This window comes from Anabrus simplex, chromosome 1 (assembly GCF_040414725.1).
Source record: "Anabrus simplex isolate iqAnaSimp1 chromosome 1, ASM4041472v1, whole genome shotgun sequence".
NCBI lineage: Eukaryota > Metazoa > Arthropoda > Insecta > Orthoptera > Tettigoniidae > Anabrus > Anabrus simplex.
In genome coordinates, this window is record NC_090265.1 from 634,212,173 (window position 1) to 634,231,509 (window position 19,337).

Consider the following 19,337-nt stretch of genomic DNA (forward strand, 5'->3'; position numbering starts at 1 on the left):
ACTACGACAATGTTAAATTCTTGATCACTAATACTATTTATTACTTCGGTTTCTCTATAGAGCTCATCTGGTTTTATCAACACCATGTCTAGGATATTTTTCCCTCTAGTTGGTTCCGTCACTTTCTGAATCAGCTTTCCTTCCCATATTAGCTTATTTGCCATTTGTTGGTCATGCCTCCTGTTGTTCGCATTTCGTTCCCAATTGACATTTGGTAAATTCAGATCTCTCGCTACAATTACATTCCTTTCCATGTCGTTCCCCACATAGCTGATTATCTTATCAAATAATTCTGAATCCGTACCAGTGCTACCCTTTCCCGGTCTGTACACTCCAAAGACATCAAGTTGCCTATTATCTTTAGAAATGAGCCTTACACCTAGAATTTCTTGTTTCTCATCTTTAACTTTTTCGTAGCTTACAAATTCTTCTTTCACCAGAATGAATACTCCCCCTCCCACCATTCCTATCCTATCTCTACGATACCCACTCCAGTTCCTTGAGAAAATTTCTGCATCTATTATATAATTTCTCAGCTATGATTCAACTCCTATTACAATATCTCGTAAATATATATCTATTAATTTAATTCTATTCTTTTCTTTACAATACTTCCACAGTTCAACACTAACATTTTTATGTCATCCCTACTTGACTTCCAGATCTCTGTACCCTTATCACTGCTATCTATACAATTTAGTTTCCCTGACTGTACCTTCCTATTGCCCTTCCAAACAAATTTCCTAACTTATACGTACCACTGCGGTTTAAGTGAAGGCTATCTGAGTGCAGATCCCTATCTCCTACTCACCCATTAGGATCTAGAAATTTCACTCCTAGTTTTTCACATACCCACTCCATAGTCTCATTTAAATCCCCAATCACCCTCCAGTCAGTATCCCTCCTACACAGTATTCCACTGATAACAATCTCCACTTCCTTAAACTTCACCCATGCTGCATTTACCAGATCCCACACATCCCCAACTATGTTGGTACTTATACCAGCTTGCCTTACGTTGTTGGTACCAACGTGAAACACTACCACCTTCTCCTTCCCCTCCTCCTTCTCTTCTACTTTTCTCAGCATCTGCCTCAACCTAATTCCTGGATAACACTCTACCCTGGTTCCCTTTCCTCCACACACTTTCCCCAAGTGTCTTAACGATGGAATCCCCCATGACCAGAGCCTCAACCCTACCCACCTCCTTTGATCCCCTCCCCTCCTGGTCAGCCCTGTCTTTCCTGATAGCTGCAGAACCTACTTCCTCCTCCCATTTCTTCTTCCCATGACCCTTTTCCACCTGTCTTTTCCTATCCTCTACTCTACATTTCCCTTTCTTACCTTTTCCCTTCCTCCTACTTCCACACATCTCAGCAACAGTTCCCTGTTCCTCATCTTCCCTCTGTTGCTCTACCTGGAGTGGCTCGTACCAATTTCTCACAGACACCTGTCCTGAATTCTGATGATAAATAGAGCCCTTAGCCTGCAATCTCTTCCCCTTAGAACATTAGACCACCTGTCCTCTACAATTCCCCCCTTTCCTTCCCATCCCTCTTTTACACCTGCTGTAACCTGTACATTGTTTGAGGGAGGCCTACCTTCCTTCCTGTCTTCTGTGAGAACCCTAATTATCTCCCTCAAACTTTCCAACTCCTCCCTCATACCCCTCAATGCCTCGCAACACCCACAGTTCCTACACTTGCACTCCTTAGCCATTCTTTATGGAAAAAATGAAAAGAAAAGGAAAAAACTTGTTTTGTGCCAAAAAAACGAATGGAAAGAAATATTGTATAGGATAGTACTCAAAGATCAGACGACAATAAAGTGATTAATATACTACTACACTACAATACTACTTAGTCATATTCTATTTTTATCCTAAACACCCTAACAGATATAAACTGCTGTTAATTACTGAATACCGAAAGGATTTAGGAGTTTTGTTTGATAGTGCCTTTACATTCAGTGCTCATATCACACATGTAGGTAACTAACACAGCAAGCAAGATGCATGGCTGTGTGATCAGAAATTCAAAGCAGTTTACTAGTATTGGAGTTTTAAAAGCTATACAATGCCCTGGTTTGAAGTAAATTAGAATATGCCTCAGTAATATGGGATCTTAACCCCAACGATAATATCAGAACCATTGAAGTCCAAAACAAATTTCTATTTTACAAGAAATTCTGTATTTCTTTCCACCATGCACACTACCCAGCAACACATATAGTGTTACAGAGATATATCGTAGTCCATAATTCCTTACCCTTCACAAAGCATGTTTACAGTTGGCTACCATCGAATAGTGGAGAAAGAGACTAAGTTCGAGATTTCATTTTTATTCTCTTTCAGTATGGTATGAATCTACCTCCTACTTCTGCCAGTAGGAGCACCTGGATGTAGTTCCTTCCATCTGTTAAATTCATTTTTGTCAATTATTGCATCCTTCTGAGAAAGTAAAAATGGCTTGGTGCCTTTCTCCACTGACTAATTCAGTCTTACTTTGTGTATGGTAGAGAGTGGATTTCTTGTTAATGAATTGTACTTGAAAATATTAAGAAAATTGTGTTGGAAATTATCTTGGGTTGATATCAAGCTACTGTATTTGGAAGTAGAAGAAATTTCTTTTCAGTTATGTACTGTTTGTATTGCAAGTTTTCTGTGCCAGTGATTCTTCAATATTCATTGATAATCATCACTCTGCTATTCATGGGATAATGATTTCAGATGAATACAACTCGTTCAAAATGGAGTACTACACTTAACTGTGGAAAAAAGAAGTTGGCACCTGAAGTTCCATTATTGTTGTCCCTAATGATTATAAGTTTGACACCTGTGGGATTTTATATAGCAGCAAAAATATTTTCAAGTAAAGTGGAGTCACGAGTTTTACGACGTAAGTTACAGTATCACTAGCTCTCTCTCTCAGTATGGAAATATTCTATTCTTGTTTGTCTCCTTGGGTGTGAAAGTCTATTCTGTCAGAGGTGAAGTTCTTTTTAAAGATCTTATTGCAATTATTTTGTTATTTTTTACTCTTAATTTGAATAGGTGATGCTTACGTGTAATGTAGGATGTTGCTCTGAAGTCTTACATACTGTATGTCTTGCACACACTTTTGTTCCCCAACTTCTTTAAATTAATGAGGACAAATTTCTTGCTTCTGAACACTAGTCTAGTACTGTATGTCACTCTTACTTACAGCTGTCTGCAGTGAGAGTTGATTGCCTTAAAGTAGTTGTAGGGGTCAGGAAAGGGTTTAATCTTCCGCATTTACAGTCCAGAGTTTACGTGGATTATAATCTAAAAGGTATAAAATATTTTTGCTCATACTGATGACTTGTTGTTAGGGAGTACAAAATTCAAGCAGATGGACAGTTTAAAGTTCTTAGGATGTGTATTCTCTGAAGATGATAGTATTATGAGAGAAGTCAATTCAGTTAGTTTGCCTTTTTCAACCTAATGTATTATGTAAAGAGAAAGTGACAATCTTCTTTTTAATATTGAATTCAGTAAAAAAAGAAAATATGAGTTTGCAGATAAAATTATAATTATATTGTTCAGTTTCCAAGCCACTTTACTATATGGAACTGAAATATGTAGCAAGAATGATTGCTGGTAAAAAAAATGAAAGATCTTATGGCAGGGTATTTATGATGCAAAGATGAACGTTAAATTTGGAAATGAAAGTTTTGGATGAAGTAGTACGTATGGACCAGCTTTGGAAATGGAGACATATGAGAGATAATTAGTGGAGAATAGATTACCTGTAAGAACAGTGGCTTCAGCCTTGGTGAGAAAGTGAAAAAGAGGGAGGCTTATGAGATTTTAGTCTTGGGTATTAATTCTTAAGTGGTTTAGAGTTGTGAAAGCAAAAACAATGACAGTGCTAGTTAATAATAGAGTATGGTAGAAGTACATTAGTCATTCACAGGGTCTTGGAGAGTGAATGGTGGATAGCATGGGCCTCAGTAATGGAAATTTGTGATTTCACATGCATCGATCAGAATTCAGACCAAGGCTGAGAAACAGTTGTGTTATCATGAATTTCTTAAATTAATCCTCTCTTTCTCAACAATATGAACTAAGGATATTTTTTAAATGTGGAATTTAATACTGTTGTATCTTCTGAGAGTGATAGTCTTATATACTGTATGTTCTTGGTTAGTATATGTGCTCAGATTAGTACAGTGTTCATTTGATTGATAAAAAATTATTTTTACAAAAGTATATTATGCATGATAGTAAGCAGAACAAGACTAGGATCTCATGTATTTTCTGAAAATCCACCATTATGTTTTGTGAAGATTAATTACAGATTAGGCGCGCGGCTGTGAGCTTGCATCCGGGAGATAGTAGGTTCGAATCCCACTATCGGCAGCCCTGAAAATGGTTTTCCGTGGTTTCCCATTTTCACACCAGGCAAATGCTGGGGCTGTACCTTAATTAAGGCCACGGCCGCTTCCTTCCAACTCCTAGGCCTTTCCTATCCCATCGTCGCCATAAGACCTATCTGTGTCGGTGCGACGTAAAGCCCCTAGCAACAACATAATTACAGATTTCAATTTGCTTTTTTTTTTTTTTTCTTTCTGCAGAAATCATCATGATCACATTACGGTGTCTTTTCATTTTATTTTCATACTAAATAACAGTAGGGAGAAGCAACCTCTTTTTTATCCTCATTCTATATAGATATTATGTTATGTTGACCTGAGCAGAAAATGTATTTTCATACTGATTTATCGCTGGGAGGACAGTAAAGCTCAGACAGTTATTATTATTATTATTATTATTATTATTATTATTATTATTATTATTATTATTAATCACAAATTTTCATTGTTAGCTATGAATAAAAGTATAAACAGGCATGCTTTTATGTTAGCGTAGTGCAATACCATTGTTCACAGGAGGCACATTAATAGTCTTTAAACTGTGACATAATATAGCATTCAAGTCAAACTAACATGGAAAGGGAACAAACAACTATACAAACATACAGTGCGCACATGAGGTTAAGAGCACTTCATTCCATAGTTTGATCTTTGGTGTGGCTTGGAACTGTGCGGCTTAAGGCCGGTGCTGTCAATCCTCCAACCGAGTCACTTGTCTTGTGTTTGAATAATCTGTAGTATACATATGCGTCTCTTTAGTGAGTAGGATATTCCCACAAGGTACTGAGATTTCATTGATACAGAGATGGCAGATGGTATTCCTGGACTGTCTGAGGAGCCCAAAACTCCCCTGAAACAAGTCGGCGCATTTACCATAGTGGTTAGAGGAAGATAATTGCCAACATTGTGGGTTGTGAGAAAGAAAGAAAATCATTATTAGTTCCTCTTAATCAGTTCCTTAAAAGGGCAAGTATTTACACGGGTACAAGCATCTCAACTCTGAAGGTGATGGGTTGAAGTGCATCTTGTCCAAATAAATCTCTATGGATACCAGGCAAGAAAAGGTAGGCCTAGTGCGCTTTCATACTGATGTAAATCAGTGTCTCATTTAGCCTACTTAAATAGCAATATGTATATTTGTTTCCATTAGATCAAAGAAGAATGGCAAGGTCATGCCGGAAAATTTCGACAAATGTATCACAAGTGCCATATAACAGTGTGCACGTATCGCCTTTCCAGAGAAAACAGGGGGAAAACACTCTATACACTGAAATAAATCCCTGACACAACATTTTCAGTGTGTTTCTGAATATTATATCATCTGAGATTTTCCTGCTACCATATTAACCAGAATTCTAATGGAGCATAACACCGCAACGAATGGGCGACTATTTTAATGATTTTAAGAACTTAATTTCATTTTATTTTAACTAATAATGGATCAGTTAACTGCCTGCTGTCATTTCTTGATGGATACAGTACGTTAGCATCCATCTCTTGGCACAGGCCAGAGCAAAGTGTAGCTTCCACTGAAGTCTCAGTCTCATCCATGGCTGTGACAATATGGAAGCTGCTGAGGTATGGGTGGTGCTGATTAATGACATTCAGAGCACAACCAGTGTGTCTGAGTGTCCTGAAAGGTGTTGATCATAGGGTTAGTTGTGCTACAATAGCACTGTCTGGCCCAGTGAGGAAAGCAATGGCAAACTACCTCACTCCTCATGTTGCCTAGTACGCCTCATTTGGGCTCTGCCATTGGTTTTTGTGGTTTCCCTATAACTGCATAGCCTTTGGTGATGCTATTTGAGGATCCAACCAGGCTCTGGGCTGATGACCTAACAGACATACAGATCAGGTAACTTCCTCAAACAAACTGTGACAATGTGTTACACTGATTACAAATACTCCTGCTTAATGATACTTCTTAACCTTATTTAACAAATGCTGGAACTGGGCGAGTTGGCCGTGTGGTTAAGGGTGCGCAGTTTTTTTGAGCTTGCATTCAGGAAATAGCAGGTTTGAACCCTACTGTTGGCAGCTCTGAAGATGGTTTTCTGTGGTTTCCTATTTTCACACCAGGCAAATGCTGGAGCTGTACGTTAATTAAGGCCACGGTTGCTTCCTTCCCATTCATAGACCTTTTCCATCCCATAGTTGCCATAAGACCTATTTGTGTCGGTGCGACATAAAGCAAATTGGAAGAACTGCTGGACAACAGTAGTGTGCCATTACACTATTCCAAAGTGAAGTTTCAATAGAGTTGGAGTAAACGCAATTACCCACAGCGAAGTTAAGCAGAATGAATAACTTTGTAGAATGTCACAGAAATTCAGAATGATGCAATATCAAAAGTTATATAATCATGATGGCAGTGAGAAAGACAAAAACCGGGGACTCAGATTGTTTAAGAAACTCAACACTGTAAAAAAGGATAACACAAAATGACTATCTCTGCGAGAAGACATGTCGTGAATAAGTTGTAAGCCGATTCATAAGGAAAGTATCAAAGAAAGAAGAAAATTTGAGGAAAGAACATATCAGCTACAAGAAAACTTTGAAATAACACTTCCAATATATATTCATAAAACACGTTATATCCAATTAAAACATTCAACATGATTTGGAAGTCGGCCAGTCTAAGACACCAAGAGCATAATATCGACCAGAGAAGCAATAGTTTGGGACAATACAATATTACCGCAAGGAAGTTTATAACGCAGATTCCATACAGCACATATATTGAATTTACAGCAGACATTTTGGAAGTCTGAAATAAAATTAGGGACCAAGCAAAGAAGTTTTAAAAGAATTATAATTGTTACAATAGAAGGCTTTGATTGTAATCACATGCAATAGCTGATCTCACATATGTTTTTCTGCATTTCTGTAATTGAGCAAGACGAGACGATGATGAATCTATAAGAAGATGGGCGGCGGACTACCTGGAGTGACCTGAGCTGAACCATGATGGGCCAACATCGCAGTCGACATCTGCAGAACAAGCCACACAGTACGATCATTGCTCCCGACAACGCAGAATGAACGAGACATAAATTGTCCCAGAAGCAAAGGGAAAGAGATAAGTTTCTTAAATAAAAATGTGTAGTTTAGTAGATGTTATTTAGAGTAGTTCATTTGTAATCAAAGTCTTGTTATTGTCATTTTGATCGTCAAAATAAGCTTAAATATGTTAGATTCTGCAAGCGATTTCTCAATAGATTGAAATGAAGAGGGTAGAGAGTATTCGAAAGCAATTTAACCAAACCCTTATTCTCAAGAAAAATGGGATATTCTCTCCAAGTAATGTTATTCCATAGGAGATGAGAAGTTTTGACAAGAAGAGTATTTTATGATGCTATAGTGTCAGTGTTAGGCTAATATGAATGTAGGTGATATAGGTTGAGAATGGGTGAAGGAATACAAGGCTATTATAAGATAAAGATGTCACAAGTTATGGAAATGTCAACAGACGGAAGAAATATTGATACGATTTGAGAAGACATTGATCTGATAATGAGAATATACAAGAAGAAAATTACATATGCGTCGAGAGGTTAAATTGTGAAGAGTAGAGAATACATAAGAGATATGAATTGAAATGAAATATTGAAAAAAATATAAAAATGTTGTATGAAAGAAATAAAAGATGGATTAATAGGATTATGTGCTACAATGAAATAAAAGAAGAGATTGAGTATTTGAAATGAATAATGAATTGATTGACGCAAACTAGGATCATGTGTGTTCGTGATAGAAAGTATTGTATTTTTGTCTAGAATCCATGTGTTACATTGATTGTGACAGATTTTAACCTTCATGGAATATTATACTAGGGCCATGTCATCAAAAGGTAGCCCCATAAGAACGAATATTCATGCACTTGGACATCATAACATAGGATTTCTTCTGAAAAGTTGCATTATTTTAAATTGATTACCGGGCGAGTTGGCCGTGCGCGTAGAGGCGCGCGGCTGTGAGCTTGCATCCGGGAGATAGTAGGTTCGAATTCCACTATCGGCAGCCCTGAAGATGGTTTTCCGTGGTTTCCCATTTTCACACCAGGCAAATGCTGGGGCTGTACCTTAATTAAGGCCACGGCCGCTTCCTTCCAACTCCTAGGCCTTTCCTATCCCATCGTCGCCATAAGACCTCTCTGTGTCGGTGCGACGTAAAGCCCCTAGCAAAAAAAATAAATTGATTATGGCATACTTAGATTGATATGAAAGACGATTGCTACTGTATATAAGGATGTGGAAGAGGTGATATCGTACAGTATCTTCCAGAATGATATTTTCCTAAATGCTTAAATTAATTTTACGCGACATCATAAATATGAATTATTTTTGGCTCATTTAAGATTCGGTATCGGTATACCTTGCTAGGCCTAATGATTACTCTAGTGTATATATGAAGATTAATTTAAGACATGCTTTTGAGTGTTACGTTAAATTAATTGATTTTTAAAGCAAAGTCGTGCTGATGCCTACGAGAAACTTATCACTTTTCCTGATGCTTATGCTGAGATACAACAAATATCATGAGATAATCCAACCTAAAACTTGATGAATATCATTTTAATGAAGTGTCTTAAGGAGAAGTAAGAATTTTGCAATGGACGGACAATGTTAGCTACAAAATAATGGAATAACTCTTTGTAACGAAACTTTTCCCGTACTCAAATTGGATATATTTTCAGTTTTATGTACGAATATTGTAAATATGATGAATGTTAGCACATTTCAATGATGATTAACAAGATAATGATGAAAAATGTGATCATTGACAAATAAATTTAACCCAATAGATGTTTACCAATCTATTAAGTTTGAATTTTAATTTCATATTTTCATTTTTTCTCCAAGATTTTTCTATATTTTAATAAATATTAGTGGTTAAGTTTTACTTGAGTCTTATTTATGGCTTTTTATAGTAATATAAGATACCTTAGAGTTAAAGACAATGAATCCTTGGGTAATCATATAATATTGATACGTCGCATGGAGACGTCCATTGAGTCAGCCGGCAGGTAATATATTACTCGGCGTATCGGCGTTATCTTCTGATCCCATGTAAAACAAATATACCATCGACAACCCTGAGAGACTGGTCGGGATTTCTTTTGCGTGACCCATCCTGGACGTGGGAAGGGCGTAGTAGTGACATTTTTAAAGAACTTTTGATAAGATGTACATGTGCAGTATTACACAAAAGATCCTTATTTTAAGTATTTGAACGCACTTGATGTATTTTTTTTACAATATACAGTAATAATGTTCTATTTAAATTGTGTGGAACTTCATGGGGTGCTTCAGCAGACACATAACGACGTACTGCGCTTGGCCTCGTGTATTCTGCAGCTGAATACTGCTCTTCAGTATGGCTTAACGGTTGCCACGTGAAGAAAGTCGATGTACAACTTAACACCACCATGCGTATCATCTCTGGTACTCAGAAGCCTACTGCAACGCACTGGCTGCCAGTCCTGTCCCACATTGCTCCTCCAAGCCTGCGATGTTCAAGAGCCCTTGTTCAAGAATGTGATAAGATCATGTCCAATCCAACTCCACCCATCTACAGGGATGTTGCAGATCTCTGGAGACAAAGGCTGAAATCCCGTAAGCCACCAATGAAAACAGCTAAGAATCTAATGGATGCTGGTTTCAATTTAAAAGAGGAATGGAAAGAGCAGTGGTTTTGTTCAGCTCCGGAGTGGCCAAGCCTCTTTAATCCATTCCCCAGCTGGTTTCAGTTTGCCAAGGAGAACGTGGTCATCACTAAACAGGTTTCACACTAATTGTGGAAGATCTGCATTCTCTCTTCACCAGTGGGGCTTCAGGGACTCTCCAGCATGTGATTGTGGTGCATTGGTGCAGACCATGCATCATATAATGGACGAATGCCCTCTGCGTGCTTATGGAGACCGGAAAGACTTTGCTGATGTCTCAGTATCTCTAGTGCAGTGGATAAATAATTTAGATATCCATGTGTAATTGTTCCCTAATTAGTACCATGTATTCTTTGCCGGTTTTCTTTTGTTTAATATTGTATACACTTGTCCATTATGTAAATTCCATACGCTTAATAATAATAATAATAATAATAATAATAATAATAATTAGGCAACTGAAGATGTCCCCATGACAGGACAAAACATGTATTCCGATTGTAAAATAATGTATACTTGAAAAGTGTAATAGAAATTATGTGAATTGGGTGGACCGTTTCATTTTATAATTTAATATAATGGTAAAAAAAGACTAAATTCATAAATTTTGACAAATGTGTTATTCAAGATACAATCAAAGAATTTTACACTGAGAAGAAAATAATGCATACAATTCACAAGCTTATCCCTAGTTTACGAGGGAAGAAGGTTGGAAATGATGACCAACTATCTTTCACAATGGTTTGAAAGGCATGGGCTTGTTTTGGAGGTGTTTAGAATAAACGTGTGCTATTATTAGATCGTTGTGACATTGCTGACTGGTGTGCAAAGTATCTCATTAGATTACAGCATTTCAGCGAATAGGGCAAAGAAATTTTCTTGGATGAGTCGTGAATTGACCATAACTTGACTAAAGGGAAATGCTGGGCAAACTATGATGTTCTTCATCTGCCATTCAACGGTGACCTCAATCCCATAGAACTGGCATAGTAAAAAATTTAAAGGGTATTAAGAGCACAGAATGTGACAGGTGACATTCCCTTGCAATATCTATGGGAAAAGGCTGTCGGTGCATTCTCTGAGGTTTCCACTTCCAACTGGGAAGGTTATTGCAGGTATGTGGAGACATTGGAGCAACAATGTTGCAGGAAAGACGGCATCATGGAAATAGAAGTTGATAGTCTGATTGCCTGAATAATGACTTCGAACCTGATGAAGATACAGATTCAGATGACACACCTACAGATGCTAGTGAATGAAGATATGGTATGTAAGATACCTTTTAAAAAAGTTATTAGCAGCGTTCATACTGTTCGCTTACGGGTTTCCTGACGGTCATTTGCCTTTCCGTAGTTTTACATTTGTTTCTAGGGCTAGTGATACGAAGTCTTTACAGTGAGTTGTTTGTTCAATAGTTGGCAGCATTGTTGGTGCATGATGCCAGCTTTGTTTCCTCATCCTGTATCACTGCAGCTTTCAGAGCTAATAACATTGTGCATGCACTGTACATCTAGGACATAAAACGTTGTGTTTGTCCTTCTGTTTCCTGTTCTTTGTTCCCTCTGCTTAAACTATCCAGTTCTTGTGTTGATCGGTTGTATTCCTATCTTCCTCCCTAGCTTCTTCTTTTAGATTAAATATTGTCTTTAATGGTGGCTAAGTTAGAGCTGTAGGCCTTTTCTTACACTTAAGTCATATTACAGTAACATGATTAAAATAAAAAGCTGATAGTGATATTCAAACACTTGTTTGTTCCCTATTAAATATATTAAACCCATTCTGTGTTTGTCTTGTGTTATTTCCTTCTGCCGTCTAAATAAACATGTATGTTTTGTCCCTACTTTTCCTTTCTGACTTCCTCGTTATTCACTTTCTACGTCAAGAATGAAGCTGTCTCAAGAATTACCCCTTCAAAGAGTGTGGATGCCATCCTGTTAATGATGCTGAGAAGAAACAAGCTTGCTGGAAGCTAAGAAGCAATGGATTAGAAAGAACTAGGATTGATGAGAAGAGAGCCCATCTATGAAGATGGCTCCATAAGATGTAGGGTTTATTCTTGTTCTTCTTAAGGTTTCATGTTTGCTTATGTCTCTTCTGTTGCTGCTGTTCACACTGGCCAGTCATTGTATTTATCTTTTTTGTATGTTTGTTTTCCAAACCAGCCTAAAGAAAAAAATAGGGAGGAAGAGTGGTTCATCTAAGAAAGGATGCAAAACTTATTTGCCTTGTAGATTACAACAAGAAAGAAAGATAGAAAGAAACAAAGAAAGGAGTTTTCTTCAGTCTGGGAGGAATAAGCAAGGTGCCATGATCATTTTTTTGTTTGTTTTTTAAATTGTCCATACAGCCAGAGAGATGGAAACAAGTTATATATAGGGAGTAACTTTTAGCCTTTGTCTGCAGCTGAGTGCAGCCCATGCTGGTTGAAGATCTCACTAGTGATGGGCAACACTCTCGAGACTGACGTTGCAGATCTCGAGACTCTTGCGAGAATCTCGAGACCGATCCTCCTGTAGCGCAAGCTGTGCGACGTACCAGTAACTATGACTGTAAACTTGATAGTATATCATTGGCAGTTATTGCGTGAAATAACGTTCTCATATGAAAACGTGTGAGCCAATACATTTTGTCAAAAGCCTGGAAAAGTACTGCATGTTCAACTATGAACCCCTTAATACCATTAACTAAAGTCGAAACAGAATGTCAGTATCTTAAACTGTTCACGACTTATTTGGGGTGGACATCTTAGATGAATAACAATGCATAATTTGTGAATAACTGTAGATAGGATGTACACCTACTTGGATACTAGGGGCGTGCATTATTCGAATCTGAGACGGGGAAGATGTGCTTTGCTGCATACGCAACCCCCATTACACATAAGGGTAACATGAAATCTAAAATGCCCGACTTTGCTCAAATTCTTTCAGAAGGGGTGATGGGCAACGCTCTCGAGACCGATTCTCGTGTGCTGCGATCTGTGCGACGTCCCAGTAACTGCGAGTGTAAGCTTGATAGTTACCATCAGCAGTTCTCACATGGAAACGTGTGTGACTATAAATTTTGTCAAAATTCTAGGAAAGCACTGCATGTTGAACTATGAGCTCCTTACCATTAACGAAAGTGAATACAGAATGCCAGTATCTTAAACTGTTTAAGAGTTATGTCAGGTGGATTTCTTAGCTGAATAACCCATATAATTTGTTAATAATTGTTTTAGGATGTAAACATACCTGGATGCCTCACAATCGTTTTCGGCAGGGTAGTTTCTTGTGATTCAGATCGGGCCGGAGGTGTTCTGTGACGATTCCTCTTCACTGAAATTACGTGTTTGTAAGTGCCGGATCATCCCAGACGTATTTCTGCCGATGTATTTTACTTCTTTTGAATAAGCAACACAGTGGGCTGTGCTATGTTATTTATTTATTTAATCGTATGGTGATTATAACTACAAATTCATAGGTCCAGGTCCAAGTGTTTCAGCCACTCTACAGCACTTACTGAAAGATGAAACAGGTCGCTGGGGCTTCCGGAGTAGGCATGCAGAGGGCAACGCAGGATGACATGGTCCATGGTCTGCTCCTCCTCACTGCATTCACACATTGGAGAATCCAGCCAACCCCACTTATGGCGTAAGAAATTGCAGCGTCCATGCCCAGTTCTCAATCTGTTGAGGCGACACCATAGTTTTCTTGGGAGGTCGAATCCCTTCATTTTCTGGGTTGGATTTAGGTCATGAGCATTTGTTCCAGATGTTGAAATTGACCACTCATCCCGCCAGCTCTCGTTTAGATTAAAATTATCCCTCAAGAGTCGGCCGGCGAGTATACTTGCTGGTCTCCTAGATCGAAGTCGTCGTGGCGATGGGTAACAAAATTCCTGGTGAACTGGTAATGAGGGAGATGACCAGATCTTTGCTTCTAACAGCAGAGCTTCCTTTCTCCTCAGGTGGGGTGGTGGGATATGACTAAGAACGGGTAACCAGTGGTGAGGTGTTGACTTTACAGTACCAGTTATGCAACGCATGGTGTCATTCAGCTTAGTATCCACTTTATGCACATGTGCACTTTCCAGCCATACCGGGGCACAGTATTCTGCTGCAGAGTAAACAAGACTGATTCTCGTTAATCGTAAGCACTCAGCTGAGGCTCCCCAGGAACTGCCACAAAGCTTGTGCAGGATGTTATTCCTTGTAGCAATTTTGTGAGAGAGCTTGGTGAGATGTTCTCTGTAGCTATGCGACATCTCTTAAAAATAACCGACATCCACGACTTACGTTGCGTTTCGGACATCGTCTTCAAGTTGTCGCGTACAATTAGACACAGTCACATTGCACCATCACATATCGAAGTATCTACCTAATTATGACGCGAATACTCTATAGCATTGCAAGTAATTGTTTCCTTCGTCCCCAAAATATTGGTAAACACAAGCAGTGGTCATATGTTATTGAATGCGGGGTCTGATAACGATGTACACCAGCCTGTCGGAAGAATTGGAGCAAATTGAAGCAATTTAGATTGAACGCTCCACTCATGCGTAATGGTGGTTGCATATGCAGCAAGACGCATCTTGCCTCGTCTCGAGTTCGAATAATGCACGCCTCTAGTATCCAGTTACGTGTACCTGCAGTAGTCGTCAGGTTCTGTACTTAAACCTCCCATTCATGTACCTACCAGAGCATTCATTGCCCGAATGTGTATCCTTTATAATTATGTTATACTGCGTCAAAATATATCTCGGCAGAAATGAACACCCTAGTCTCTTGTTGACATGTATTTACGAAAATGTGAAGTCCTGTGGTTGGCTATTCGCATATTCGGAACAAACAACATTCAGCTCCGACTACCTGTAGGCCTACGACACGCTGCTCGCCGCACAGTGTGGGGACAACACACTCGAGATTTCTCAAAATTTCTTGTGAGAAATAATGCCTGCGCTAGTCTCGAGAAATCCCGAGAAATCTCGAGACCTCGTCTCAGACTGCCCATCACTAGATCTCACTTGTACCTTTTATAATTACAAGCACTTATATGTGGGAAGTCAATTAGAGTTTGCTGTTAGGAGAGCCAGAATAATGTGTATTTTTATTGTTATAATTTGGCCCCAAATGGGTTCTTACAGTTCAGTGTAACTCAAGATTTTGTATTACATTTAGTATTATTATGGTCTGTTGGTATGCCACTGTCATTAAATGCAGCGTGTTAATAAAGTAAATGGAATGTTAACACTAGAAGATGGAATTACTCATGTATGGCACTTATTTGTGATCTGGGGATATACTAAAGACAATGGGTTGGGATATAGTACCATATCTGAAGTACTTATTTGATTATTGTTTGGTCGGAGGAGCTATACCAGATGAATGGAGAGTTGCTATAGTAGCTCCTGTGTATCAAGGAAAGGGTGATAGACATAAAGCTGAAAATTACAGGCCAGTAAGTTTGACATGCATTGTATGTAAGCTTTGGGAAGGCATTATTTCTGATTATATTAGACATGTTTGTGAAATTAATAACTGGTTTGATAGAAGGCAATTCGGTTTTAGGAAAGGTTATTCCACTGAAGCTCAACTTGTAGGATTCCAGCAAGATATAGCAGATATCTTGGATTCTGGAGGTCAAATGGACTGTATCGTGATTGACCTGTCTAAAGCATTTGATAGGGTGGATCATGGGAGACTACTGGCAAAAATGAGTGCAATTGGACTAGACAAAAGAATGACTGAATGGGTTGCTATATTTCTAGAAAATAGATCTCAGAGAATTAGAGTAGGTGAAGCTTTATCTGACCCTGTAAAAATTAAGAGGGGAATTCCTCAAGGCAGTATTATCGGACCTTTATGTTTTCTTATATATATAAATGATATGAGTAAAGGAGTGGAATCGGATGTTATTCTCTATAGAGTGATAAATAAGTTACAAGATTGTGAGCAACTGCAACGTGACCTCGAAAATGTTGTGAGATGGACAGCAGGCAATGGTATGTTGATAAACGGGGTTAAAAGTCAGCTTGTGAGTTTCACAAATAGGAAAAGTCCTCTCAGTTTTAATTACTGCGTTGATGGGGTGAAAGTTCCTTTTGGGGATCATTGTAAGTATCTGGGTGTTAATATACGGAAAGATCTTCATTGGGGTAATCACATAAATGGGATTGTAAATAAAGGGTACAGATCTCTGCACATGGTTATGAGGGTGTTTAGGGGTTGTAGTAAGGATGTAAAGGAGAGTGCATATAAGTCTCTGGTAAGACCTCAACTAGAGTATGGTTCCTGTGTATGGGACCCTCACCAGGATTACCTGATTCAAGAACTGGAAAAAATCCAAAGAAAGGCAGCTCGATTTGTTCTGGGGGATTTCCGACAAAAGAGTAGCGTTACAAAAATGTTGCAATGTTTGGGTTGGGAAGAATTGAGAGAAAGAAGAGCTGCTCGACTGGGTGGTATGTTACAAGTAATGAAAATCATTTTATTTTCCGTATTGAAAGAATCTCAATAGTAAAAGAGAATTTATTGGACTCCAACCTATTCAATACATTACAGGATGTTAACATTTTTAGTTAAACATTGTTAAAATGGAGACATGGAGACTGATGATGCCCCACATGGAGGGCGAAACATGTCTCCATTTTAACGATGTTTAACTAAAAATGTTAACATCCTGTAATGTATTGAATAGGTTGGAGTCCAATAAATTCTCTTTTATTATTGAGATTCTTTCAATACGGAAAATAAAATGATTTTCATTACTTGTAATGATAAAGCCAACCAGGCTAATAAAAAATAAAAATAGATATCAAAACCTCAAAATCAAAATCGGTAAAATTTCAAAAGATATCTTATTCTTAAAAGAATGTTTAAGATTAGGTCTGGTGCCGAATTTCTTAAAATCAAGTCAAAGGAAAAACATTCCAACACTCAAATCTAAAGACGTCCAAAATAAAGTCAACACCATCTGGCTTAGAAATGAAATTAAACTAATGTATAGAAAAAAATCCCTACTAAACCTGCAGCTTTACCAGGAACATTTGATCACTGCTCAATCATTATCACCTCTCGAATGGAGCTCATACCAAAGACACATTGCACGTAAATTGCAGAACATATTAGACAAAAAAAAAAAAAACCTTAGACCACAAGTTGACATGTCGATTAGAAGAGAAACCTAAATCCATCAACCAAAACAAAAATAGAGAAACTTTCACCCCCTCGTGGAAAAACACTCCAACCACCATCAATTTATCTAACACCACATTTTCGGATAATGAAATCAATTTCTTTGACCAAGGCCTAAAATATAATTGGCCTAGTCCAAATAAAGCCGAGGACATAATTACCACAATAGCTGAAGTTGAATCCAACATAAATAAACAAATTCCCTTCGACAGACAAAATGACGTGAGATAAAAAAGAAATTACCCACCCTTGTAAAAGAAGTTTCCGACATCAATAATTTCCATAGGGAATCTGAAATATTTGTCCTGAATGAGCAAATTTATAATACCAATTGGTATTATTATCAATTATTATCAATAATTTCACCGTTCTCAAACAAACCCACGAATTAAGAAAAAAGGTAGACACCAATAATGTTATAGTAACGAAAGCCGACAAAGGCAATGCCGTAGTCCTAATGAATAAACACGACTACATCCAAAAAACGGAGGATTTCTTTTCCGATAATTCTTACTCAATAATTTCAAAAGATCCTATCTTAAAAACTCAACGTAATTTAAAAACACTCCTAAAAAATTCACCTTTCTATTTAATGAACACGAACATCAAAAACTCATCAACATGAATCCCAAATTACCCACCGTCAGATCACTGCCAAAAATACATAAAAATGACGTTCCCATTCGACCCATCATAAATAGCCGAAATAGCCCAACGTACAAAACTTCTCAGTTCCTCCAAAAATTCCTTAAGAAACACTTCACATTTCACAATAAACACCCTATTAAAAACTCAATAGAATTATGCGAAACTTTAAATAAATTTAATTTGCAGCCTAACCACATAATGTGCTCATTTGACATTACCAATATGTTCTCGAACATTCCTGCTAAAAAAACTATCGAAATCATACGAACTAATCTTTCTAAACACAGCACCTTTAACTTTCATCCTTCATAACAATTATTTTACATTCAATAATAAGATATACAGACAAGAAGGTCTAGCCATGGGTGATCCCATTTCGGGAATACTCGCCGAAATTTATATGGACAACCTCGAAAATAGTAAAATAACAAACAGCATTAATGGTTTGTGTCTTTGGCTACGCTATGTCGATAACACACTAGCAATAATAGACAAAAGCTGCAACAATAGTGAAGACATACTAACTTACTTAAACAGCCTTGATAATTGCATCAAGTTTACTAAAGAAGATGAGGACAATAATTTCATCAATTTTTTAGACATTACAATCACCAGGACCTTAAACAATTTCGATTTCCAGATTCACAGAAAACCTTCATTCACTCCCACAACCATAAAATAAAATTCTCTTCACCCACAATCGCACAAACAAGCCTCATTTTACAGTTTAGTGTACAGAGCGTTAAGAATTCCCATGTTAACCGTCAATTTAAAAAAAGAAATAAGTACCATAAAAGAAATAGCTGTTTTCAATGGATACAATCCCTCAATCATACAGAAAATAATCAATAAAGTGAAATTGAAATTGGCCACTAACCTCTCCCCAATAAAAATTAATAAGCCTAAATATGCATCATTCACCTACATTAACCCCATTATACATCAAATCACTACCCCTTTAAAAAAACATGATATTAGGGTAGCCTATAAGACCCATAATTCTAATCAAAAGCTATTTTTCAACCACAATAAGATAAACTCGGAGAACAATAAATTTTCGGGCTCTGGCATTTATAGACTGAAATGTGCTGAATGCAACAGTTCATATATCGGTCAAACTGGTAGAAGCTTTGCAATTAGATATGCAGAACATTTCAATGCCCAAAAGCACAATAAACACTCAGCCATGAGCATCCATATGAAAGACACCGGACATAGCTTTACCACAATCGAACAGGATCTCCAAATTTTAAGAAGACTAGATAAAGGCAGGCTCATGACCGAGTTCGAAAATTTATACATTTTTTTGGACCAAAAATACAATGAGAATAAAAATTTAAATGATCCAATAGACAACCGAAGCCCGCTTTACGAACAATTAATATTTTCGCTCAATAGTTTAAATCTGAAAGACAAAAGACTTGTTAACGTCCTCAAAACAAGCTCTCCAAGCAC

The 19,337-nt window shown here is 37.7% G+C and overlaps 1 protein-coding gene across 3 annotated transcripts in view; it reads left to right on the forward strand.

The window, feature by feature from the left end:
• Window positions 1–19,337, forward strand: part of LOC136857244 (osteopetrosis-associated transmembrane protein 1) — a 49,815-nt gene that overhangs the window by 23,833 nt on the left and 6,645 nt on the right. For all 3 annotated transcript variants that reach the window (XM_067135736.2, XM_067135734.2, XM_067135735.2), the window contains exon 5: window positions 2,729–2,897. In XM_067135736.2, coding sequence (XP_066991837.2) covers window positions 2,729–2,897 — 169 coding nt within the window. The remainder of the gene's footprint in view (window positions 1–2,728; window positions 2,898–19,337) is intronic.